Genomic DNA, 26,263 nt, shown 5'->3' on the forward strand with positions numbered 1-26,263 from the left:
TTAAAATTTGACTTTTCGGCTTCTAATAACCAGGCTAACCATGAAGCTGTGCTCGTTGGTCTTCGAATGGCCAAAGAGGTCAGTGCATTGAAGGTCATAATTTACAACAAATCGCAAGTAGTAACCCCACATATCAGCGGTGATTACCAAGCCAAAGGCCCCAACATGAAGAGGTACTTAGAGAAGGCACTAGCCTAGGTGGCCAAATTTCAAAAAGCCAAGGTCAGACATATAACTCGATAAGTGAATGGCTGAGTTGATGCCCTCTCCAAACTAGCCAGCACTTAGCTACGGTGCAATAATAGAAGTCTGATCCAGGAAACCCTATAATCACCATCAGTAGCAAACGAGGTCGGCAAGTCGAACACATAAATAGTCTCTAACGTGAACTTGGGGTGGATGACCCCTATCATCGAATACCTCAAATTTAATATCCTCCTTAAGGAAGAAAGGGAAGCAAGGGGGTTAGTAAGAAGAGTTTAGAACTATATAATGGTTTATAATGACCTCTAAAAAGGGGGATATCTACACCTTTACTAAAATGTATTTCGACCTTGAAAACAGAAGAGGTCTTAGATAAAGTCCATAGTGGCATATGTGAAAATTATCTAGGGACAAGGTTGCTAGCAAAGAAAGTGCTACGTGCAATTTTTTGTTGGCCGGCCTTACAAAGAGACACTACCGACTTCATAAAAAAATGCCCACTTTGTCAAAATCTTGCAAATTTCCATGTAGCACCTCTAAAAGAGCTCATCAATATCACTTCTCCATGTTCCTTTGCGAAAAAGGGATTAGACCTACTCAGGCCATTTTCTCAAGCGCCTGGACAGGTCAAAGACCTCCTAGTGGGATCGAGTACTTTACCAAGTGGGTTAAGGCAAAACCTTTGGCATCCATTATAGTAAAAAGAAGTCAGAAGTTCCTCTATAAAAATATTATGACGAGATTTAAAGTACCATTCTTAATCACAACTGACAATAAAACTCAGTTCACTAGTTTAACATTTAGAAGCTTGGTAGCAAGTATGAAAATTAAGCACTAGTTCACGTTAGTCGAACATCTCCAAGACAGCAGATAAGCAGAAGCTGCCAAAAAAATCATATTGTGCAAACTAAAAAGAAGACTATAAGGAGTGAAAGGGGGCATGGACTAAAGAACTCCCACAAGTACTATAGGCATATCAAATCACTCCACAGTCAACCACTGAAAAATCTCTATTCGGACTTGCCTGTGGTACAAAAGCTATGACTCCCATTGAAGTAAATGAAGAAAGTCCAAAGGTGAGATTCTACAATAAAGTTGGTAACATTTGAGCACTTAAAGAAGAGCTCGATATCCTATTAGAAATCCGAGAACAAGCTCGGATAAGGGAGGAAGCACTAAAGTAATGAATGGCAACAAGGTACAATAAAAAATTCATAAGGAGGAACTTTGCTCTAAACGACCTCATCTTGATCAGAAATGACATCGGAGAATAGAGATCGGGCAAAGAGAAGCTGACAACAAACTACAAATGACCATACAAGATCATATAAGTCTTAGGAAAAGGTTATTGCAAGGTGTTCAACCTCAAGGGCGATGAGCTACCCAGGTCTTGACATGCCTGTAACATGAAGAGGTACTACAGCTAGAAACTGAACTTTATTCTATGGTGTACTCTTTTTCCCGATTTCACATTTTTTTCCAAAAAGAGTTTTCCTGAAAGGGGTTTTAACGAGGCATCATCGCAAGGGCTAAGAGTTAAAGTATGAAAAATCTTAGTAGCAACTAGCAAACACTTGTAAATCATTTTAATTAATAATATATTCTCTTTTCTGCAAGTATCTTTTCATTACCGACCTCTTAAGGTAGGCCAGATAGAGCAACGAACACTGTCATACATGCTAGCTACCTCCAAAACATCTCAGACAAAACGAGTTGTGTGATCTACGAGCACTACAAGAGATGTGTTGAATACCATCGGATTTTTCGTTGGATTTAGCGTTGTACATTAGCGTCAGCTTTATCGACGATTTTATGGACAATTTTGGTCTAGAATTTGTTTAGTCAAATCATTACCGGCGGATTTCCGTTCTCGACGGTAAATTCATTGGTAATAATTGGAGAGAAAACAAGAAAAATAGGCGTGAAATATAGTATGGGATTTACCGGCAGCTTTGTCTTCCATTAAATCCCATTAGTGGAATGCTGCAATTTGGTGATCCGAATGTGTTATCGTCAGATTATTAGTGGAACACTGCATTTTGGTAACTCGCAATGCGTTAGTGTCGGATTTATCCGCCAATAAATTCGATGGTAATGAGCCCTAAAATTCAAAGCGAGAACCCTCTTCCCCCTCATTTCGAAATCTCCCCTCTCTCTCTCTCTCTCCCTTTCTCTCTCTAACCTCTCTTCTCTCACTCTCTCTCTAACCCTCTCCTCTCCCCGTCGTTTCGTTAGCCTCATCGCCGTCGGTGCCTCTAGTCGCCGGCTTCTCTCCTTGCTCTATTCCCTCTTTGCGACAACAAATTTGCTCAAGCCGCGCCTCTGCGACGAGAAATCTGCACCACCGCCTCCTCCATTGCAAGTAAGTTGGTCATTTCTATCATTAGATTTTTTTGAAATTAATGTTTAAATTTTTCTGTGAAATTATTTTTAGTATATGTTTTAATTTCAAATTGATGAAATTTCTATGAAATTAGAATTTAGAGTTTAAATTATGTTACTGTAAAATTGGGTTTAAGATTTGTATTTTGCTGTGAAATTGTTTTCAATATATGTTTTAGTTTTAAATTGATGAATTTTTTGTGAAATAGAAATTTTGAGTTTAAATTATGTTAATGTGAAATTGCGTTTGAGGTTTGGAATTGATTACTTTGAAATTGAGTTTAGAGTTTGAATTTTGCTGTGAAATTATTTTTAATATATGTTTTAATTTTGAATTGATGCCATTTCTGTGAAATTAGGATTTAGAGTTTAAATTATGTTACTGTAAAATTGGGTTTAGGATTTCGAATTGATTACTGTGAAATTGGGTTTACGGTTTTGATTTTGCTGTGAAATTATTTTAATATATGTTTAATTTCAAATAGATGAAATTTCTGTGAAATTGGAATTTAGAGTTTAAATTATGTTACTGTAAAATTGAGTTTAAGATTCGAATTGATGAAATTTTGTTGCTTTATTATCTTTCTTGTGTTCTAACTTTCATTCATTGTGTTGATGATTGAAGTGGTTAGTTTTGTATAATTAGTACTTACTTTGTTCTTATTATTGCTGATAACATTGTTTCTACAATCTACTTAAAATGTAGCACTACTTTCATATAGATTTAGATATCATATGCTAATTTAGGATTTAGGCTTTAGAATTTAGTTATATGTTGATTTATGATTTAGAATTTAGTTATCAATTATTTGCTAAATTTTTTTAGCATAACACAAACAAAAATGTTGTCTTTTTAATGTATAAACAAGTTAATATATTCTACATGAAAAGTTGGAATTTAATTGAGCTTTGAGTGATGCTGTAGATTGAGGTTGGTTGGATTTTTAGGAACTGTAAAGGTGAATATATGTCTAATTTTATGAGAAGTTATATCAATTTTTTTTGAAATAATATAAATATTGAAGGATTTATGTTGTATATATGCTGATTAGTGTTAAAAATATATTCTCTTTGCAGAGTTGACGACAGGTAGCAGAGGTAAAACGAGTGGATTTCGTGGTCGTGGTAGAGGGAGGGTTTCCTATCGACCCATGGGACGTCGCAGGCGAATCCAGTGGACCAGTAGTTCATCATGGTCCCAAACTCGAACTATGTGCCTCCTTTTGCTATGCCCCTTCGATGCGTTCGTATCTTTTATGTTTTCTCTTAGAATTCCATTCAATAAATTAAGAATTATTGCAAAACAAGTAATGATTTTATGGTTAATTGAGCAATATTCTGAGTTAGTGCGCATTCATGGATTTTAGGAGAATTTAGAAGAGAATTGGTGAAGATTAAAGAAAAAGGAGGACATGAATTACATGGAGCAAGAAAGAACAAGAATAGAGAAGGAAACAAAAAGCTTTCTGGACTAAACAAAGAGCTCACTGTGTTGAAAGTAAGCTTCATGTGCAACAGGGGAAAGCAACATGCCACCCCAACAAATGATGCACTAGGCTCTTCAACGTGCAACGTGAGAGCATTGGTGTGCATTGCCAAAAACGGAAGTCGTGCATATGAATGACCCATGCGTATGCACAAGTGGAAAAATATGCTCAATCTTGAGTACACATGGGCCAAGTTCGCGTGGTAAGTAGAAGAATAGACGTGGGACGTGAAGGCTTTCACGTGGGATGTTGGCTATCATGCACACGCATCACCCTTGCGTACGCACAACAAGAAGATTTTGAGCAGTCATGCATACGCATGAGGCATGCGTACGCACGATTACACTTTCACATGGAACGTGAGTTTTTCCACGTACAATGTAATGGAGAAAACAGAGACAACAATTGAAGGAACTCAAAGCCATGTTCAACGTGGAATACTCCACGTACCACGTAAGCAATCTAGGGAGTGAATTGAGTGAAGAATGGACTTCACATTCCACGTGAGACACTCCACGTACAATGTGAACTATCCAGGGAGTAATTGGAATCAAGATTTAGCTTCATGTGTGATGTGGGATTTGGGACACTCTCCAGGTACCTCAATTCACCCACTAAGTCTTCAAAATTTTCAACGATTATCTGATTCACTCAAGGATTAACTTAGGCCCACCAATCACAGTATTAATTGAGGAATTGCAAGAGAAAAAGATTGAGAGCTTTATTGAAGGAAAACATAATTAGTTAAATTTGATTTTCTTTGAAATTTGATTCTGTTCTAGTTTGAAATTGAATTTCTTTTAAGGTTAGTATTTAAGAGGAGAAGTCAAAAACTTTGTAGGATCTTCTCTTCCTCTTCAGACTTTTACCTTTGATAATTCTAGGATTTCTCTAAAGAACATGAGTGGTGCACGAAACTGGCTCCGCACATTTCACACAGATAGACCGGCAAGTATACCGGGTCGTCCAAGTAATACCTCAGGTGAGTGAGGGACGATCCCATGGAGATTGTTGGTTTGAGCAAGTAATGGTTACCTTGCAGATCTTAGTTAGGCAGATAGAAAATATAGTTGTCACGAGAAAACACATAAAATAGATAAATAAATAAAACGTTATTATATAGGTGTAAAATCAATGGTGTGAGAACGGTTGAGGCTTCGGAGATGCTTTGTCTTTCCGGATTAACTTTTCTTATTGTCTTCTTCAATAACTTTCTGATTCCTTTAATGGCAGTCGTAAGTGATTAACTCATGTCCTCTCATCAAGTTAACCTCCTCCACTGCAGCAATCCACCATGTTTCAAGTGACTCATGTCCTCTCATCAAGCCACCTCTAGGTTTCTCACTGTAGCAGAAGATGAAGCTCTAAGCAATCCACTCCTCTTCACCATCCTACTCAAGGTGCGACAGACAAGGCAGATCTTCTGGATCAGAAAGTGCTACTTCTCTGACTCTAGCCTTAATTCCATAGAGACCTCACTTACCCACAGTCAACGGAATTTCATGTCACATATCCAAAGTTGCCCAGGTACTCTATTGGATTCCGCAAATACAATCTCTAGCTTTGGTTCAACACTATCTGGGTCAGGACTCGCACGGAACCATGTAGAACAAGGGTGATTGTCACGGGTCACCCTCAATTCATAAGATGAAGAACGAGGTTGCATAAGAGAATAGAATCAGACATATTGAAATAGAACAGTAATATTATTAATCCATGAAACTCAGCAGAGCTCCTAACCTTAACCTTAGGAGGTTAGTGACTCATACTGTACAGAAAATAATAGTGCAAGGTTCGAATGGGCAAAGAGATGCCAGAGAGATCCTAAACATGGTTGATCTTCTCTTATATATACTAATCTACTAATTAGGAATTACAGAAATAAGATAAACTAGTCTTGTAGTGCGAAAATCCACTTTTCAGACCCACTTAGTGAGTGTTTGGGCTGAGCCAAGGGTGTCTCCACGTGCTAGGACTCCTTAGGGGCGTTGAACGCTGGCTTGGGACTCCCTTTTGGGCGTTGGACACCAACTATCCCCTTTTGGGTGTTGGACGCCAGGAATGGGGTTGGTGGCTGGCATTGAACACCAGTTTTGGACCTTCATTTTCAAAGAAAAGTGTAGACTATTATATATTTTTGGAAAGTCCTAGATGTTAGCTTTTCATAGCCATTAAGAACACGCTATTTGGACTTCTATAGCTCCAGAAAAGCTCTTTCGAGTGCACGAAGGTCAGATCCTGACAGCATCTGCAGTGCTTTCTCTGTCTCTGAATCAGACTTTTGCTCAAGCTTCTCAATTTCAGCCAGAAAATACCTGAAATCACCATAAAACACACAAACTCAAAGTAGAATCTAAAAATGTGAATTTTCCACAAAAACCTATGAAAATATAATAAAACTTAAACAAAATATAGTAAAAACTATATGAAAATAATGCCAAAAAGCATATAAAATATCCGCTCATCAATGAGCAACTAATTTCTTTGGTTAATGTTAGACGCTCTGTTGATTTCATGGATTAATACACTAGATTCTTCTACCTTTGATTTATGCATTGATATCTTTTCAAGAAAAGGTTTTCGTTCTTCATCCTAAAAAGTTTGAATGTGTTGGAAAACAATTCTTCTCTTACTTGAATTCCTTTAACTTCTTAGAAAAGTTGATTAATTGAATTAAGCTTGAAAACCAATTCTCAAAACTCTTAAGTTTTAAAACTAGACTTGATAAGTGACATTGAATCAATTAGGGGAGATTCTTATGAATTGTGTGGCTTATGAATTAGTGAACGGGCTTAACTCTTTTCTTGCATAATAGACTAAGGGATTAGTGATTAATTAGGTTAAAGAGAAATCAAATTGCCAAGGAATTGGGGTTTGATTATTGATAATTTGCATGATTGTATCTTTGCATGATTAAAGTGGAAAGTGAAAAGTATTAATCCGGAAGTTTCAACATCTCTAAAACGTTATCTCTTTTAATTATATTCTCTTCTAATATCACTGTTTGCTTTTGTTACTTTACTATTTATGTTAAAGCTTTCAAAAACCTGATTTTGATTGTCTGACTAGATTAATCAATTGACTATTACTTGCTTAATTCGTTAATCCTTGTGAGATCGACACTCACTCACCGTGAGTTTATTATTTGGTAAGACCTAGTGCACTTACCGGTAGTACTGTGGTGTAAAATCTGCATCACTCCCCAGTCCCCTACCGCTTCAGTGATAGAGCCCGCAGTGGGTGATTCCTCTAATGCGTCCCAGCCAAATGCCCCTCCGCCACCGCTCGTGATACAGATGAGGATTTTACCTAAGGGTATGTAGGCATGAGTACATACTTGTTTAATGTCTTTTATCTACAATCTATTTTAAATTTGTTGTGTTTTATGTATTTTTATGTGTTTGATAATCTTAAGTTTTTCATTGATAAGTTTGCACCAAACAACAATGCATGTACACAGGAGATCTCTAATGTGATTAAGTCCATATACGACAACGCATGACCGAGCTATATGAAGATCCTTGATGAGACCAGAGAGCGATGGTTTCAAAAGTGGGCGGTAAGAACTCAATGTTGTTGAATTAACTGTATTTTAACTATTTTTTATTTCGACTAACTAATGTTGTTGAATTGCTTTGTGTAGGAGAAATTTATTTGGGATAAGGAACATGATATCTTGATCAGGAAGATCTACGATTATTGGGTAGCTAAGCGACTTCAGCAGATGGTGCAAAACATCCATCAGGAGTCCGACAACCTCACGATTTGGCTCCATCTAGATCTTAAGAAGGAACTAGACGTCAGTTTTATTACTGATGAGGGCTTCAAGCATCACTATCTGATGAACAGAACTAACAGGGCTTCGCCGAGGTCGTCGAAATATACTGTTGGGTCGGCAACTTTCATAAAGACGAAGAGCAAGCTAGCATGTAGTTTATTTTCTAACCTTTGTTAATTATTACTTGAATTAATTATTACTTGATTTATTTTATTAGTTAGTATCAATATGTGTAGTCTAAGTTGTTGGATTGTGAGGCGATATTGGTGGAGATCTTCAAGTACACCCATACGTTGAAGGCCATCAAGGAGAGATTTGCTGATGAGTTTCAATTAATGAGATTCAATTAATTCTAACATTAAAATTTATTCAGTTAAAATTCAATTAGCTATCATCCTAATCATAACATGTGTTATACAGGAGACTACATACAGAGATTAGATGCCGCGACCCAGCAATCTTAGCTGCCTAGTGGGGACGACTTCACCAGCTCTGATGCCTCGGTGATAGATCCTGATAGGGTTTGGTATGAGACCGCCTCTAAGCCCTACAAGACTCGTGTCTTTGGGTTGGAGTCGTTCTTTGCTAGTTTCCTCCGCACCTCCGCATTGGTGGCTTCATCTGCCTCTGCCTCTGTCACCAGCCCTGCTGATCCCAAGAAAGTTGTCGACCCGAGGGAGGAGGTGTAGAAGCTCACACAGGAGCTTCAACAATAAGCTCAGTAGTCTGAGCAAAGGTACAACGACCTTCTTGCACGCATGGGAGGAGCTGTTGTCATCAGCTCAGATTAGAGTAGATGGAAGTGTACAACGAGCAGATGTGCGCTGGAGGCAATGACACTATTGATGGAGCACCAACATTGGCACCCACTCCACCACTTCAGCAGGGGGAAGACAACGACGACGATGATTACCGGGATCCGTAGGGTTTAGGGATTTAATTTATTTTATGTCTATTTCATTGTATTCTACTTCTTCGACTTTTTATTATATTTAACCATTGATATTTAATAAAATCATTAGTTAATTTCTGGTAATTTTGAATTTTTTCCTAATTTCGTAAACAAAAATTTTACTTTGACTACTAATAGTGGGCTGATTGTGAAAAAAAACAACTACTGTAAGATTTATCGGCGAAAAACTCTGATGATAATTGGGCGCCATAAAACATAATATGGCACCAAAGTAACTGACGGTAATCATCAACTTACTCTCATCATATTAATTGAAAAACCGACGCAAAATTCATCGATAATTACCCTCGGACAAAATAATCCGTCGGTAAAAATTTTTCAGTGTCGTTTATACAGTCAAATTTAATCCGACGGTACTCAGCGCATTTCTTATAGTGGAGAATAACCACATTATAAAATTTGTTATTGTGAAAATTGAAATAATAATGAGTAAAGAGCATTCTCCCTACATTTACGCATCAATTTATGACCGACCTTTTATGGTTGTCACGATAAAGAGATGAACTTCAAATTGGTGTAAAAGTTATAAAAGCAACTCATCAACCGACCTCTAAAATAATTTGAAAAAAATTGATTTGTAGAGACATTAAAATGTATCGCAAAATAACTTAGTATTTTTAAACTTGTAAAAGTAATCACAAACACTACATTGCTTATTATGAAAATGATGCAAAAACATAAAATAATAAAGCAATATCAGAAAAAGCAAAGTAAAACTTAGAAAGCCCAAGAAAGGACTAAAGCTATCTAAAAAATTACAAGTAAATTATTCATCAAGCCCACAAACTCGGGCACTACACTTGCACATATGACAAAATAAAAGAAACATCAAGGAGTGGAGGCAAACTGATCAGCACCGGTGAGGACCTCTAACTTGGGATTGGGGACCTCGACCTCATAAGCGAGAGGAGTAACCTCAGACTCCAAAACGATAGAAGAGGTCGCCAACCCGGCCACAGAAACCTCCGCCTCGGAAGGAGAAGAAGTCGGCATGGTCAGGGAAGGCAAGGGTGCCTTCAAGCTCTTAAAAGGTATGAGCATCTCGTCATCCTCAGGAATATCCATATCTTGGTTGTCAATGACCATCTTATTCGGATGCATCACAGAGAGGTCAAGCTCAGGAGTCAATACTTAGACTTGAGCCTTCCAAAAAAAAATGGCAATTTTCGCATTGCAGGAAGGGAATGCAAGACAAATTATTTAAAGACCTGCTTAACTTTAATTATTTTTCCCATGTCTTAGTTCTTTTAAATTTTGGAAATTCATTATATGTATTATTTAGTATAGTCTTTCACAAATGGATTCGAGTAGAATTTTTCTTTATTCTTATCACAATCAACAATCATAAGTATTTGTTTGGAATACATTAGAATCTATTTGGACTATGTAACAAGAATAATATATTCTTATATATGCTAATAATAATAATAATAATAATAATAATAATAATAATAATAATAATAATAATAATAATAATAATAATAATAATAATAATAATAATAATATATTTTAATTAGAATTTTTCTATATTGTTTTTAGTTGATATGGAGTCATTGACATATATTAAAGTAATCTAATAAGATTAATATGATACATCAAGAGAGGTCGGGATAGCTTAGCGGGTAGAGCAGAGGACTAAAAATCCTCGCATCACCAGTTCAAATCTAGTTCCTGGCACATGATGAATCTGTATGAGGATCTTTTATCCAAAATCTATATTCATTAAAATGAAATAGGAATATGGATTGTGGATAATAGATACGTATTCTTTTTTTATCGAATGTTGATACATATTAACTTATCCTTCTAGGTATTTGGAGATGTCCAATCCCTTAGTCAAAGCATCCTCTAGTTCTTCATACTTTTGCTTGAATTCCTCGAGGTCCTTGGCCAGGGACATATTCTCCTGGAAAAGTTGGACGTTCTTCGTCGTATCCTGCTTCCTCTTTGCGATAGCCTTGGTGTACTCCTCATCCGCCGACTTAACCATCTCCCTTTGTTAGGCGGTGTCCAACTTCATGTCTACCTCCCTGGCTTCTCACAAAATCTTGGCCTTCTTCAGTTCCTCCACCTCTTTCCTAAGCTCGGAGGCCTCCGACTTAAGTGCATTAGGAGGTGCCTCCTTCATCACAGCTGTACATACCGTGGCATCCAAATTTTCCCTTTCACCAGCATCTCAATATTATTTAGCATAATGAGATAATCTATAGTAATACTATTGCCAGGGAGGATGCACTCCTAAAAAAACCAAGGGCATCAAAATCCGGGTCTAAGACACTCCCGAACTGACTGGATGAGACCTTCCTCTTCCTTTGTGACCCTGAGGGAGACTTTGAAAACGGAGGAACCGGTGGCAGTTGAGTAATTGACACCCGAGGTGAACAGGTAGGAGAAGCCTCCGAGGTCGGATCAACAGGAGCAGAAGAGGTCAAGTCGACAGTAGGAATAGGGCCAACTTTTCATACTCGAGCTGGGCTACTTGTCGGATAACAATGTTCTTCTCGCCTGCCTCATCTTCTTGTAATGACCAGAGTTGTTTACCATTTTCTCTAAAAAGGAAAGAAGAAGTCAACAGCATAAACAATTATATCAAGAAAGCTATCTACAAAAGCAAAAACTACCTAGCTTAGTTTGAACATAGCTCGGCTTCGCTACTAAAAATCTCTTTGTTGAAAAATTTGGCAATCGACCCCAACACTCTTAGAAGAGAGCTACAATCAGTTGTTCTTCCTCATTCAGGTTCTCGAGGTCATGCTTCACTACCACCGACTCTTGTTCCCAATATAAGTAAAACATGTATTTCAACTTCTCTTTTATCCAGAAAGGTTGGATACCTTCAACGAGATGGATATAAGTAATAGTTCTCAAAAATCATGGAAAATGGCGTGTGCGACGACTTTGAGAGTAACAATTACTCACAAGCAACCTCGAACAGGGGCAATCGCCAGAGGGAGAAGAAATTCGAAGAAACTGAAGCTCTGGAGGCGAAAAGGAAGAAAACGATTTTGCAGAAAAGGAAAGGAAAGAAGGTGGTTTTTGAAGAGCAAAGAAAGCTTTTTGTAAAGTGAAGAAAAAAAAAAAAGAAGAAGAGAAGAGTTGTGTTTATATAATGGTACGGGCAAAACAGTAAAGTCACCCCACTTTAAATAATGGAACACAGTTACTGAAAAAGCGCACGAACAGTTATGAAGTGAAGAACATTACAAAAATATTACAAATACTTAGATCACATCGATTTTCTTACCTCTACAAATACAAATCACGTCGAGATCCCTGTCTTGTTCCCTCAAATCACATCAAGAATTTGACACGAACGACTTACTCAAATGATAATGGCAAGATTTAAAAAGCGACTCGGTAGAATGCTCAAGCCCAACTTACAAAGAACTTGGTCTCGAGTAGGGGCATTGTTCATATCTTGGTCCACAACTCATCTAGGCCTAAAAGCAGATAAAGCCCAACTCGTAGAGTCCAAACACACACTACCGGTGCACCCGACCTCATAAGTCTGACCTAGTACCTAGAGCCTAACTACTCGTATAAACATGCTCATATATTCAAATATGAAATCTCAACAACCTCTAGATAAAAAGGGAGAATAACCACCCATCAAAATAGGTGGATAGGTTATAGAAAGATAATTTATTCTTCTACTATATAAATACCCCATCAAACATAGATATGACTCAACATTAATCTACACAAAACTTGTCTAAATTTTTTACTAATTTAAGTATCAGAGTTCCTTATAGATACCACCCCTAATCTCTTCAAAAAAATCCGGAGGGCTTCACTATTCAGAGGAAACAAAAGAACATCTCACTCACAAAGAGCTTGAACCTTATGTTCAAGCCCAAATCACACCAGTTTCAAATCATCTTCAAAACAGTATGTATAAAGAATTAGCCACCAAATTAATTATTTATATAAAATATATGTTATAATAAAAAATATAAATTAAAAATATGTCCACCAATATAATACATGTAATTATATACTCATTCCATTTCAAATTTATGGTCTCTTTTTAGTTGTAATAATTATTAAGACCATTATTAAATTTTTTTGAAAATATAAACAATTAAAAAAACTAAAATATTATTAATTAATACTATTTCTCCGTCTATTTCTTTAGTTTTTTAACTTTCTTTTTATTAAATAATAGAAAGCATAATAGACAAAAATTAATTAATAATTTTTTGAAATTAGAAACTGACACTTAATTTGCAATAAAAATAAAAGTAAAAAAAAAAAAAAAACTCAATATGAAACTGAGGGAATGTTAGCTAATATTTATATAGTTTTAACATGTATTATATTTAATATGATGGTTGATTTTAAGGTAGCAAATGTTCAAAGAAATTGTAATTAAGCACGTAGCAGATTGGTGCCTAACAAGTAACAACAATATATACAACACAACTAATAATAAGGATACGCATCATTATATTCTCCTTGGCATGAGGAGAAATTCAAGATTGCACAGTGCAATATAAATGCTTGCAGTCTTGAACTGCATTCCACTCAAATAATTCATCAATTGCTAGTTAGGCGGGCTTTTAGGTGCAAACAAAAATCTAGTCCGGAAGATGAGTTATGTGTCATCATAATAATGTGGTTCCACCGACACGTCCAACCACTGTAGCAAAGTGGGACATTTAATTATGTGAACACACATGTTTCAGTACACAGCAGGGAGCAATATTAGCAATTTTCTTGCCACTCATTTTTGCTTTTACAGATGCTGATGAAATTAAAGGCACGCAAATTAACATGGGAAAAACAATAGTAGAGTGAAAACGAACAATGGAAATCTTATAAACAGGAGTAAGCTTGATTGGAGTGTTACGTTACATGCATATGCCATACAACTGGTGGCACAATTTGTGTGTGGGCCAAAAAAAAAAAACGTATGTTTGTGGTAGTTAATCCGAAATATCTATAATCTATGTTACTATATTATTACGTATAATGTCGATCTGTATCTTAATTACTAGAAGTTTGAATTACAATAATAATTAACACCTTTCTTGTTTATGTTTTGTTTAATGATTTATGCTTAATTAATCTTATCACCGCCGGGCTCGTAATTATTTAAGAGTGTCCCAATCATAGCCAATCATTTGGTTACCTTTTGATTATTTGAGCAAACAAAAAGGTGACGGAGACTCTAGGGTCAGAAAAGTAGTGAAAAACGTAACCACCTTGAGACAGATTAAACTCTTTTTAATTAAAATTAAAGCCTGGGTCATTCGTACTTTCTAGATGTATCAAATTAAATTAGCTCAACTTTTTATACATATGAAAGTAGTGGGAGTGAGCTGGCGTTTAAAAAGGTTTGAGCATTCCCCTGGCCTGGGTTGTGTGGGGTTACGCACTTACCCACTTACGCGTTTATAACGAATCTGCTTTGTGCTTTGTCACGGTTCGTTTGAACATACAACAAAAAAGTTGTTTATTCTAACGTGCCGACAAGTTCATGTATCTCTTAGGAAAACAAGTCATGTTGGTTTGCCAATTCCATTCCAATTATCCATTAATCTTCCGGTTGTTTCTTTGTATAAAATTCCACAAGAGAGTGATTAGACAAAAAAAAAAAAAAATTGCATTGATATCGCGAAGAGGTGGCTCTCATGTTCTGCTTTTATATCATTCTGAGCTTCATTTGAAAAATATTAAATATCATAGACACTATTATATAACTCTCATGCTTGTCATGGGTGCTAATATCATTAAAAGTTAGATACATTGCATGTTAATTAAAGCCAACTTCATACCTTTTAAGAATAATAAGAAAAATCAGTGGTAATTATTTAATTCATTTATAATTTTACGTACATTGTTTAATAAAAATAAATTATTGCACAACCAGATTTTTGGTCTGATGAGAAGCTTTGGCTAGGTTAGGGGTATACATGGCCGAGCTACACCGGGTTTGGTTTAATCCAGACTCGACCCAAAATATAGATCGAGCCTAATTTTTAGACTCTAATCTGATCCTAAACCTGATGAAATCTACGTACCTTCGGACCGGATGAAAATCGGATAAAAACCGAATAAAACCGAGTCTTTAACATGTAAAAATCACATAATCTCCAACCATTATTTCACAATTCACATAGTAAAATTCACTTAAAAAATTATAACAAGAACCAACCATTCTCTAAAATTAAAGCATAACCATAATCAATACTAATATTGTTTAATAACACCAAATATTTAAATCAATACAAATAACACAATATTATGCATTAGTTTAAAGTCTTATACATTTTAAACATAAAACATTAACTTATAACCTTATAATGACTAATAACACAAAATATTAAGGTTTACAATATTTAAATTCCACATAAGAATAGCCATCATCCTCACTAATAACACAAAATATTAATTGTGTATGATGACCGGGCTACTGAACTGAGTTCGGGTAACTCGAGCTATGGCTCGAACCCGACCCGAAATAATGACCAGGTCTATTTTTGAGACCCTTACCCGATACTAAACCCAATAAAATTACATTAAATTAGTCCCTAAAATATTCGTGATCGGATCGAGTATTCGAATCGAACCGAACCATGTACACCCCTAGACTAGGTAGTTAACTTTTATGGAATTCAATATTTGCACCTATAGACAAATTAAATAGGATACAGCGACTTGAAGCGTTGGTGTTGAAAATTTGAAAAGCCAATCTATCTAATAATAATAGAAGAAGTACAGGGAGCCAATGAAATATTTGTACAATATATACAATGAAGGTTTAGAGATGTTCGATTCAGTATTAGAGATATAACCATTAGTGTTACCTTTTTCCATCAGCTTAAGTTTTTGGGATAAGTGGTTTCATGACATAGTATCAAAGTTCTGGGATGAGTGGTTTCATGATATGAGATGTTTATTATCCTTAGTACCCGGATGGTTATTCTGGATAATATGGGTGATGTTCATTTTTTAACTCATATTTGGCCAAATAAATAACATATTGTACACATTGTACAAATATTTCATTGGCTCCTTAGCAGGAATAATAATAATAATAATAATAATAATAATAATAATAATAATAATAATAATAATAATAATAATAATAATAATAAAACATTTCACTCCCATTCTTCTAAAAGATACTAAAATGACACTCTTCTCTCTTTTGTTTGTAAAATATACATTTCCTTCTCTTATAACTTTTAAAAAACTTTTTCTTTAATCTATTTTAAATTTTTTGTATTAACTAATATTAACTTTATCCATATTTCAAGTAAAACTAAATTACTTTTTACAAAAATATCTTTTAGCAAAAATTTTATTTTTTTGTCATTAAATTTTGCTTATCAAAATATCCTTTAATAAATTATTTTTTTGATTAAATTGTATTTTTACCAAAATATTTTTTAAAAATTAATAATTAAATTATTTTTTTAAGATATCCTTCAATAATTTTTTAAAAATATTTTGATAAAAATACAATTTAATCAATAAAAAAAATAATTTATTAAAGAGTATTTTGGTAAGCAAAATTTAATGACGAAAAAATAAATTTTTGTTAAAAGATATTTTTGTAAAATTTTTTTTTAAAAAAAATAGATAAAATTAACATTAGTGAACACAAAATTTAAAATGTATTAAAAAAATTTTAAAATTATAAATGAGAAAAATATATATTTTATAAATAGAAAAAAATTATTATTTTAACATCTCTTAATAAAGAGGAGTAAAATTTTCTCTAATAATAATAATGGAAAATACTTATTAGGTAGGAAAGGTCCTTTTAAAATTTATTGAGTAAATTATCGTTTTTGTCCCAACGTTTAGGGTAAATTTTATTTGTATCCCTAACGTTTATAAAAGTGATTCAATGTTATCCTACTATCAATTATAATAACAAATCAGATTATATTTTTCAATTATTCTTATTTGGATGTATTCATTCTCAATTAGGTCTCACTTGGTTGTGTTTGATTTTAATATTATACCCACTATTTATATTTAGATTCAATTATGTCCTTAAAAAAGTGAATTATGTAAATGTTATAGGAATTAGTTTCAACTTTTGATGAGTTATTTTTCGGAATGGATCATTGATTCTATCTTAGACATTTGTATTCTAACTTCAAAAAGAGATTTTTAAAACTCAAACTAAAGCATTCATGATGTGTAATTGACGGCAGGATAATATTGAATCACTTTTACAAATATTAAAGATATAAATAAGACGATTTAAATGTTAAGAATACAAATAAAATTTATTTCAAACATTAGAGACAAAAACGATACTTTACTCAAATTTATTTCTCCATCAAGAGAAAAGGATGTCTAACATGCAAGGCATTCATAACCACAAGAGAAATTAATAACTACACGTGTCACAATCACTGCAAGTATGTAACATAGGAATTAGATTAAATTAGTATGAAATATATCAGAACTCAGAAGACGTGCTGATAAGAATATTTAGGTCAACGCACGTAATGGCAATTTTTTTTTAGTACGTGTTTTGGTGTGGTGAGTCTCGTGGAGTATATAACACCAATTTAGGGTTGAGTTCGTTTTTGTTTTAGATGGATAAGAACACAAGCTATATGTCGTCTTTAAGAAAACAAACAATAGTAAATATCTACAAAGACATTTTAACGTTCAAATAAATAAAAATAAGAGAGAAATACTATGTGTATTTAAAATAAATTTTGTACCTTTTCTCTTATTAGGTTTTATTTATAGAGGATTTTCCTTTACTAAATGTAATTTCTAAAGTACCACTGTTGATCTATTTTTTTAGGAATCGAATTATGATGTTATTTTTTATTTTTCATTTATTTGTAATTATTTTTTGAAATCTAATTTTTATAATTTTTTGGATTTGTAGATTAAATATTTAATAAATAATTATATGTGCTTTTATTTATATTGTTGTGCCGGGTTTACGTACCCGAAATATAAATAAGGAATTAGTACGTAATAAAAGTTATCAAATGAAAATCCACACCGTTGAATATTTAAATCGCTAGAATTGGAATGTCTTCAAATTATCAATCGATATGCATATGATGAAATGGCTCTCTTATAAACCCACACGATGAAATGAAAGTTTAGCTTGATGGTTTGTTTCAACTTTCAAGAGCCGTATTACTACACACACAGCTTCTTATATATACATACACATCAATAACCGAAAGAACTAATAATAAAATTAAAATTTCAGAGTTCTTATAATATTCAAATTCTTGTTTGGTATTGCATTGACTTTTATGTTTAGAGTGATGGTACGAAACAGAGTTTTATGTCATTCTCGACGTGCCTGCGCTACTTGAATATACAGTCTTGTTTGGTCAACGGAATTAATTAAACTGCCCTTAATAAAGAAAGAAACAAGTAAGGCCAGCAAAACAAACTCCTATGCTTTGCCTAATCTTGAGAGTTGAGATATAGCTAGCCAGGCAAAACGAAACAATTAATGAGATGGATTAATTTAGGATTTAACTAAACAAATTTACTACGCATACAAATTTTTTTGATATATAAGTTTATATAAATTGATTCAAATTTAACAAAAACAACTATCAATTTAAATTGCATGTAAACTTGTATTTTTTTAACTCTTGAATAGCACGAAAACTATTATGACAAACGATTCTTCTCAATCAAAACTGCAATATTTAAAATTTAAATAAGGATCAAAATCCCTTAAAAATCTCTTAAAATCGTTAAAAAAAGTGAAGGAAGTTTCGAAAGTGAATTTAAAAAGTGATATGGCCACCTTTAAACACGAGCTATAGCTCGGCATTATAGCCGTTGTCACTAAAAAACTATAACCGTTGCCCGCTATAAGCTCGGCCTTTCATGAGCCATAACTCGGTCATATTAATACTCCTATCATAACTGATATCCGAACGGCATAATAAAGTCGGTTACAAATCAATTCGGTAACCGATGATTATTGCCGAGAACGTAACGGACGAAGAATTCATAATATAAAAGAAGGTAAAGTATTTCTTTTAGGGTAGGTTGAAAATAAGACAATATACTGACTTAAGTTTTGGAGTGCCTTTGCAGGTACACTCCCCTCCTCTTCATTGTTTACATCACACTGTGACAAAAGGAAAAGCTCGGAATCGAGTTGTTGGACGCTCAGTCTCCAAGGTTATAGCTCGGTCGTCGCAGATTGTGGGGGCCGACCTATTTCACAGACAAGATCAATTGGCGCCCACTGTGGGGCCCGAAGAGATCGATTCTTTCTTTTTTGGTCCCATCATCCTCACTTACACCCATGGCTAACGTACTACCTCCTTCCTTGTCCGAGCTTATGCGGATGGTAACCGAGCTACAGCAAGCCAACCAATGAATGGCCGATGAAAATCAGATAATGGCTGCTCAAATCGCTGAACTGAACCATGTTCAGATAAAACATAACGATACTCATCACCAACAGCCAGAGGATAATGAGCATTATTCCCAGCCCTCTCACGTCTCGGAGACTGTCCAAGCTAACGAAATTCAACCCGAAGAGAAAAAGGAAGAGTCCGACGAACTTGTAGGACCCTTCACAGAAGAAGTGATGAACTTCGAGTTGCCAAAGAGATTCACCCTGCCACTAACCCTCATACCTTATGATGGGCTCGGAGACCCGAAGAAATTTCTCAAAAAGTTCCGATCAATAATGATCGTCAACGGTGCATCAGATACTGTTTTATGCCGTTGTTTTCCAAATTATTTAGACGGTCCTGCACTTGATTGGTTGTGTACTTTGCATGCAGGTTCTGTTTCGCGCTTTCAGCAACTAGCCAAGTTATTCGAGGAACATTTCGCAGGATCTGCAATTTATTTGCACGACTCGGATTATCTTAATACAATCAAGCAAGGACAAAATGAGAGCTTGAAGGAGTACATGACTCGTTTTACGAAGATTGCCATAAGCATACCAGACCTTCACCCCGAGGTCCATCTCCACGCGATCAAAAGTGGACTCCGACCAGGAAAGTTCCAAGAAACCATTGCGGTAGCAAAGCCGAAGACCCTTGCTGAGTTCCGCGAAAAAGCTAAAGGTCAAATCGATATCGAGGAACTCAGACAAGCTCGGAAGTCGGACAAAACAATCTACAGAGACGAACATAAGGCGCCGAGCAGTAAGCAAAATTTTAAACTAACCCCTCGGTTTGATTCTTATATTCAGTTCAACACCAGGAGAGAGGACATAATAAAGGAAATCCTGAATTCAAAGTTGATCAAGCCTCCGAGAAAGGCTGGCACCTACCAAAATACTAAACACGCAAACAAATCCAAGTATTGCGCATTCCACCAAAAGCACGGTCACACTACCAACGATTGTGTGGTCGCCAAAGACCTCCTAGAGAGATTGGCTCGGCAAGGTCACCTTGACAAGTATATTGGAGGTCACATCTAAAAGCGCACGACGATCTCTACAAACAGTGACATAACCGAACAACAACACCGAGGAAAAGAAAAGGTAACGCCAAACAATTACGAAAAGCCTCGGGGAATAATCAATTATATTTCAAGAGGGTACGCCGGTGGAGGATCCTCAAGCTCGGCAAGAAAAAGATCATTCCGAGCAATATGCTCGTTAGAAGGACCGCAAAGCGAGGTTGAGAATTCAGCACAACTCCCACAAGTCACATTTACACAAGCAGACTTTAAGTCTAACATACAGAACCTGGATGATCCCGTGGTTATCACTCTTCAGTTGGGAGATCTACTGGTCAAGAAAGTACTTCTAGATCCTGAAAGCAGCGCAGACGTCTTATTCTATTTGACGTTTCAAAAAATGAAGCTCAGTAACAACATTCTCCAGTCAACAGGGGGAGATCTGGTCGGATTCTCGGGCGAACGAGTTCCAATAATGGGATCAGTGTGTTGGGTGAGCATCCTCTTTCAAAAACTTGTGATATTCAATATCTAGTAGTAGATTGCTTCGTCTTATCCTTGGCCGCCCTTTCTGAAACAAGTTCGGCGCCATTGTATCTACAGTACACCTGTGCGTTAAGTTTCCCTTGCAGGACGATCATGTTGTCAAAATCCACGGAGATCATAAAGAAGCTCGGCATTGTTACAACGTCGGCATGAAATTCCAAATTCATTCGAAGCAACAAGTTAAAAACGTCGATCTTACAAAAAATAGTTCGGCATTAGCCGACCTAGATCCAAGAACAGACTTCCGAGAACGACCTACTCTGTCCGATGACTTACAAATGATATATTTTAACAATGACCCTAACAAATTCATTTTTGTAGGTAAATCAATAAGACAATAGGAGCTACAGGCCCTCACCGCCTTCCTGCAAGAGCAAGCCGACTTATTCGCCTGGAAACCTTCCGATATGCCCGGCATAGACCCACAAATCATTAGTCATAAATTAGCTATAAACCCATCTGCGAGACCTGTGCAACAAAAGAAAAGAAAACTCGGCGAAGAGAAAAGAAGAGCATCATTAGAAGAGACACAAAAACTTATCAGCGCATAGTTCATCAAAGAAATCAGATTTACCACCTGGCTGGCCAACGTGGTTATGGTAAGGAAACAAAACGGTAAGTGGCGCATGTGCGTCGATTTTACTGATTTAAACAAAGCATGCCCAAAGGATTCTTATCCTCTACCATCTATAGACTCTTTGGTAGATAACGCTTCTGGCTACGCTACTTTAAGTTTTATGGATGCCTATTTAGGGTACAACCAAATACTTATGCACCCCTCTGATCAATGTAAAACAGATTTTATTATTGACTTTGGCAACTACTGTTATAAGGTTATGCCTTTTGGACTAAAGAATGCAGGAGCAACTTACTAGCGTCTTATGGATAAGTTTTCACCAAACAAATCGGCAGAAACATCGAAGTCTACGTAGATGATATGGTCGCCAAAATAAAGGTCGGCAGTAACCACATTGACGATTTAACAGAGATATTCGGCCAAATACGCCACTACAACATGCGCCTAAACCCAGAAAAATGCGCCTTTGGAGTACAGGGTGGTAAATTCTTAGGGTTTTTATTGACACACAAGGGCATTGAGGCAAACCCCGACAAATGCCGAGCAGTTTTGGAGATGACAAGTCCGAAGACTATAAAAGAAGTTCAACGCCTCACAGGAAGGCTTGTCGCACTATCCAGATTTGTACCTTGTTTAGCTTCAAAATCTAATCCATTTTTCCAAACAATAAAAAAAAAAAACAGATTTCAATGGACCGACGATTGTGAAAGAGCTTTTAACACACTAAAAACAACTCTCTCACAATTGCCGATTCTACAAAAACCCCTCCAAGGGGAATTTTTATTCCTGTACTTGTCAGTTACTGATTGGGCGGTAAGCTCGGCTCTTGTAACAGAAAGAAACAAAATTCAGCACCCAGTATACTTCGTCAGCAAAACACTCCAGCACGCCGAGCTTAATTATCCGAAAATAGAGAAGCTGGCCCTGGCATTAGTCTTCTCAGCACGCAGACTCCGACCTTATTTCCAAAGTCATGTCATCAATATCAGGACAGATCACCCACTACGACAAGTGCTACACAAGCCCGACATTGCAGGAAGGCTTCTAAAGTGGTCAATCGAATTATCTGAGTTCGACATCAGATATCAATTCAGAGGGCCAATCAAATCACAATTTCTCGCCGACTTTATCGCCGAACTTACAATACCAACCGAAGACGACCACACAAAACAATGGACCTTGTACATAGATGGCTCATCCAACAAAGAAGGATGTGGTGCCGGAATCCGACTGGATGCCGATGATGGTTCCATCCTTGAGCATTCCTTACATTTATCTTTTAAGGCCAGTAATAATCAATCGGAGTATGAAGCCCTGGTCGCAGGACTCCGACTTTGTTTGGATCTCCATATACCCACGATTAAGGTATATTGTGACTCTCTGTTAGTTGTTCAACAGGTAAACGACTTATTTCAAGTAAGAGACCCTCTTCTATCTAAATATTTGCTATTAGTGAAAGATTTAATTTCACAATTTAAAGAATTTGAAATACAACACATACCAAGAGAACAAAACCAAAGAGCCAATATTTTATCCAAGCTCGGCAGTACCCAATCCGAGATCTCTACATTACATCAATTTACTATAACATCTCCAAGTGTTGATCTGACAAAGGTGCTAAGTGTTACACAGGAAACAGATTGGCGAACAGATTTCATAAATTATCTACAAACGTTCCGCATCCCAGAAACCATTGAGAATGTCAAAAGGTTCCGAAGACAAGCCATCTTTTTCACATTACTGAACGGAGCCTTATACAGACGAGGATACACTCGCCCATTGCTCAAGTGCCTCAGCAGACCCGAGGCCGAGATAGCACTATCCAAAGCACATGAGGGGATCTGCAGAACAAACACAGGAGCTCGGAGCTTAACATCGAAAATTCTCTGCGCCGGCTTCTTTTGGCCATCACTAAAATAAGACTGTCAGAACAAAGTCCAGACCTGTATAAATTGCCAGAAGCACGCCCCAACCATCCACATTCCAGCCGAAGATATGCACCATAGCGATGTCACATGGCCTTTCAACCAATGGGGATTATACATTCTCGGCCCGTTCCCTACGGCGCCGGGCCAGGTAAAATTTCTTATAGTCAGAATTGACTATTTTTCAAAATGGGTCGAGGCCCAACCTTTGGCAAAAATCACATCACACCAAATAATCTCTTTCGTTTGGAAAAACATCATTTGCCGCTTCGGCATTCCTGATCATATCATAACTGACAATGGTCGCCAGTTTGCCGATCAGAAATTTCAATCTTTCTTGCAGAACCTCAAAATCAAACAACATTTTGCCTCTGTTGAACATCCTCAGACGAACGGACTAGCAGAAGCAGCAAATAAAGTGATATTGCACGCACTGAAAAAGAAGTTGGACGACGCAAAAGGACTATGGGCCGACCTAATACCTGAAGTCCTATGGGGATACAATACAACACCCCAGTCATCAACAAAGGAGACACCATTCCGACTTGTATATGGCTCTGAAGCAATGATACCACTAGAAATCTCCCAAAGCTTAATTAGAACACAACTCGGCGAACACGATAAAGCTCGGCGAACCGAGTTAGACACCATCGAAGAGGTCCAAGATGTTGCCACGTTAAGACAATGCGCAGCCTAGCAAACATTATCTCGGCGCCACAATAAATTGGTCAAAAGCAGAACATTCGACAAAGGAGACTTGGTCATTCGAAAGACAGAAGTCGCCCGACGCCCACCATCACATGGCAAGCTCGCCGCAAACTGGGAGGGCCCTTATCGAGTTACACAGGTCCTCGGAAACAGAGCATATAAGCTAGAAACTCTAAATGGTACAATCCTACCCAACACTTGGAATGTATCCTCCCTAAAGAAATTCTATAGTTAAAAAGTCAGGGACAGGCTTGTACTCTTTTTCCTACTGCCAAGATTTTATCCCTAGAGGGTTTTGCTTGGAGAGGTTTTAACGAGGCTAGCCTATCTGCACCTTTGTATTCAAAGGTTCCCAAATCAAAACATATCCATTTCGAATTCAAATATGCATGACATGTGCGCATCTATCACTTTCTTGCTTTCCAAAATCAAAGCATAACTACAAACTCGTCTACAATGATGAACAATTGTCAAATCCGAAATAACTCAGCAATACTAACATACACACAGGAAAAACGTCCTGAACAAAATTCCAATTAAACAAGCAAAGTGCTTCTCTAAATACCAATTCAACCAAATATCAATATCCAAACAAAGTAGCAATTATCAAAAGCTTACAACCTTAACAAAGTCTAACAACATATCCAATAACAAACCAAAAATATCTATTAACTAGAGTTTTTTACAAAACAAATAGAAAAGCCACTAAACATTCTCGGCCTCGTCCTCGGCCTCCCCATCATCCTCCACTAGCTTCCCATCACGAACAATCTTCGCAGGATCCATTCCAGAAAGGTCAGCATCAGGAACAAAAAACTTCACTTGTAAGCATGCCCTCTCGAAACCTTCAACAAAAGAATTCAAAATCTCATCACCTTTCTTTTTCTCCATCTCCTTCAGCCGAGCTGTAACCTCAATCAACCGAGTTTCCATGCTCGCCAGATCAGCTTCCTTTTTCTTCAAATCTTCCACATCCTTGGCATAATTATCTTTTGTTTCCTTCAATTGCTTCTCAGTCTCAGTCAGCCGACTTTGTAACCCAGCAGCAATACCCTTGCTCTTAATTAACTCTTCTTTATACACAACACATTCTGATTTCTCACCTGCAATCTTCTTATGCCTCAACTCTTGACTTCGTCCTAAACTAGCAAGCCTCAGACCAACCACATATAAAAACATCAAAACTACTACATAAAGCATATGAAATAAGCAAAACCAAACTACAAATATAAGACACATCTTACCTGCATGTACTGCCCAATAGCCATCTCACCAACCTCATTTGCCAAAGAAACATCGGCAGAGGACTGACAATATTCGTCGGCCACAGCCATGTAAGGATACTCCTTCCCCCAGACAGACAAACCTCCACTCTGCTCAGACATCTCATGAAGCCTTTTCTGATTCACAACAAAAGCCTCAATTTCCTCCAGGGGACACCATGTTCCTTCCCACTAGACTCGTCAGATAAGTCCACCACGTCCGATTTCCTCTTTTTCACGATCACTTTTTGACGACCATGAGGGGGCTGACTAACTTCCCCAGCCACTACCACCTTCTCACGATTGGTAGAAGAAACTTCTTTTTCCAAGTTCTTGCTCTTAAACTGGGACCTCAGCGACGCAGCCGAAACGCCAGGGTACTTACCTCCTACAAGTTCCATGAAAACAAACGCAATGTCAGCACATAACTAACCAATAAAAACAACAGAAACCAAAAATAAAACTCACCCATATACTCTACCACATAATTCCTCTTCTCATCCCACTTCAACAACTCAAACATCGAAATCAACTCTTTTCGATCAATTTGTTCAACTAAAAACTCAATAATACAGACATTCCTCGGAGTAATAACCTCAGCACCGAGGATATTTTGCGGTTCCGAGCACCACCATAAAGGGAACCTCTCCGCTAACAACTCATCCATATAAAATGGAAATTCTGTTTCCACACCCCTCACTTTAACATACATCTCCTTGAAATCCTTGAAAGATGATTTGTACAGTTTAAAAATACCAAACCCAGGAGTACTGTTCAAATTTACCCACCCCCTTTCCAAACCCCTTTAGCTTGGAACAAAGAAAAAAAATAAATCTACAGAAGGCTCCAACTCCAGAAATTCCATCAATATCTCAAAGTACCGAAGGAATGCCCATCCATTAGGATGCAATTGTGAAGGAGCACAGTTAAGTTGCTTTATAATCTGACACTGAAAAATAGTGAAAGGCAGTCTCACTTACAGCTCCTCTAACACACAACTATGCATATAGAAAAACTCAAACCCCTGCCCCCTATGGTA

The 26,263-nt window shown here is 36.6% G+C and overlaps 1 protein-coding gene across 1 annotated transcript; it reads right to left on the reverse strand.

The window, feature by feature from the left end:
• Window positions 1-24,667: 24,667 nt before the first annotated feature.
• LOC148570327 (uncharacterized) lies at window positions 24,668-25,347 on the reverse strand. The gene is made up of 2 exons (XM_088506977.1): window positions 25,236-25,347; window positions 24,668-25,149 (listed from the first exon to the last, which is right to left on the reverse strand). Exons 1-2 carry the CDS (start codon window positions 25,345-25,347, stop codon window positions 24,668-24,670), a joined length of 594 nt encoding a protein of 197 aa, XP_088363103.1.
• Between the last annotated feature and the right edge of the window lie 916 nt (window positions 25,348-26,263).

This window comes from Arachis ipaensis, chromosome B3 (assembly GCF_059453495.1).
Source record: "Arachis ipaensis isolate K30076 ecotype BB chromosome B3, ASM5945349v1, whole genome shotgun sequence".
Classification (NCBI taxonomy): Eukaryota; Viridiplantae; Streptophyta; class Magnoliopsida; order Fabales; family Fabaceae; genus Arachis; species Arachis ipaensis.

Coding starts and splice junctions, on each gene's coding strand:
- LOC148570327 (XM_088506977.1), bottom strand. CDS start 25,347: ATGTCTGAGCAGAGTGGAGGTTTGTCTGTCTGGGGGAAGGAGTATCCT. Junction 25,150..25,235: donor TTCTTTGGCAAATGAGGTTG/GTGAGATGGCTA, acceptor TGCTTTATGTAG/TAGTTTTGATGTTTTTATAT.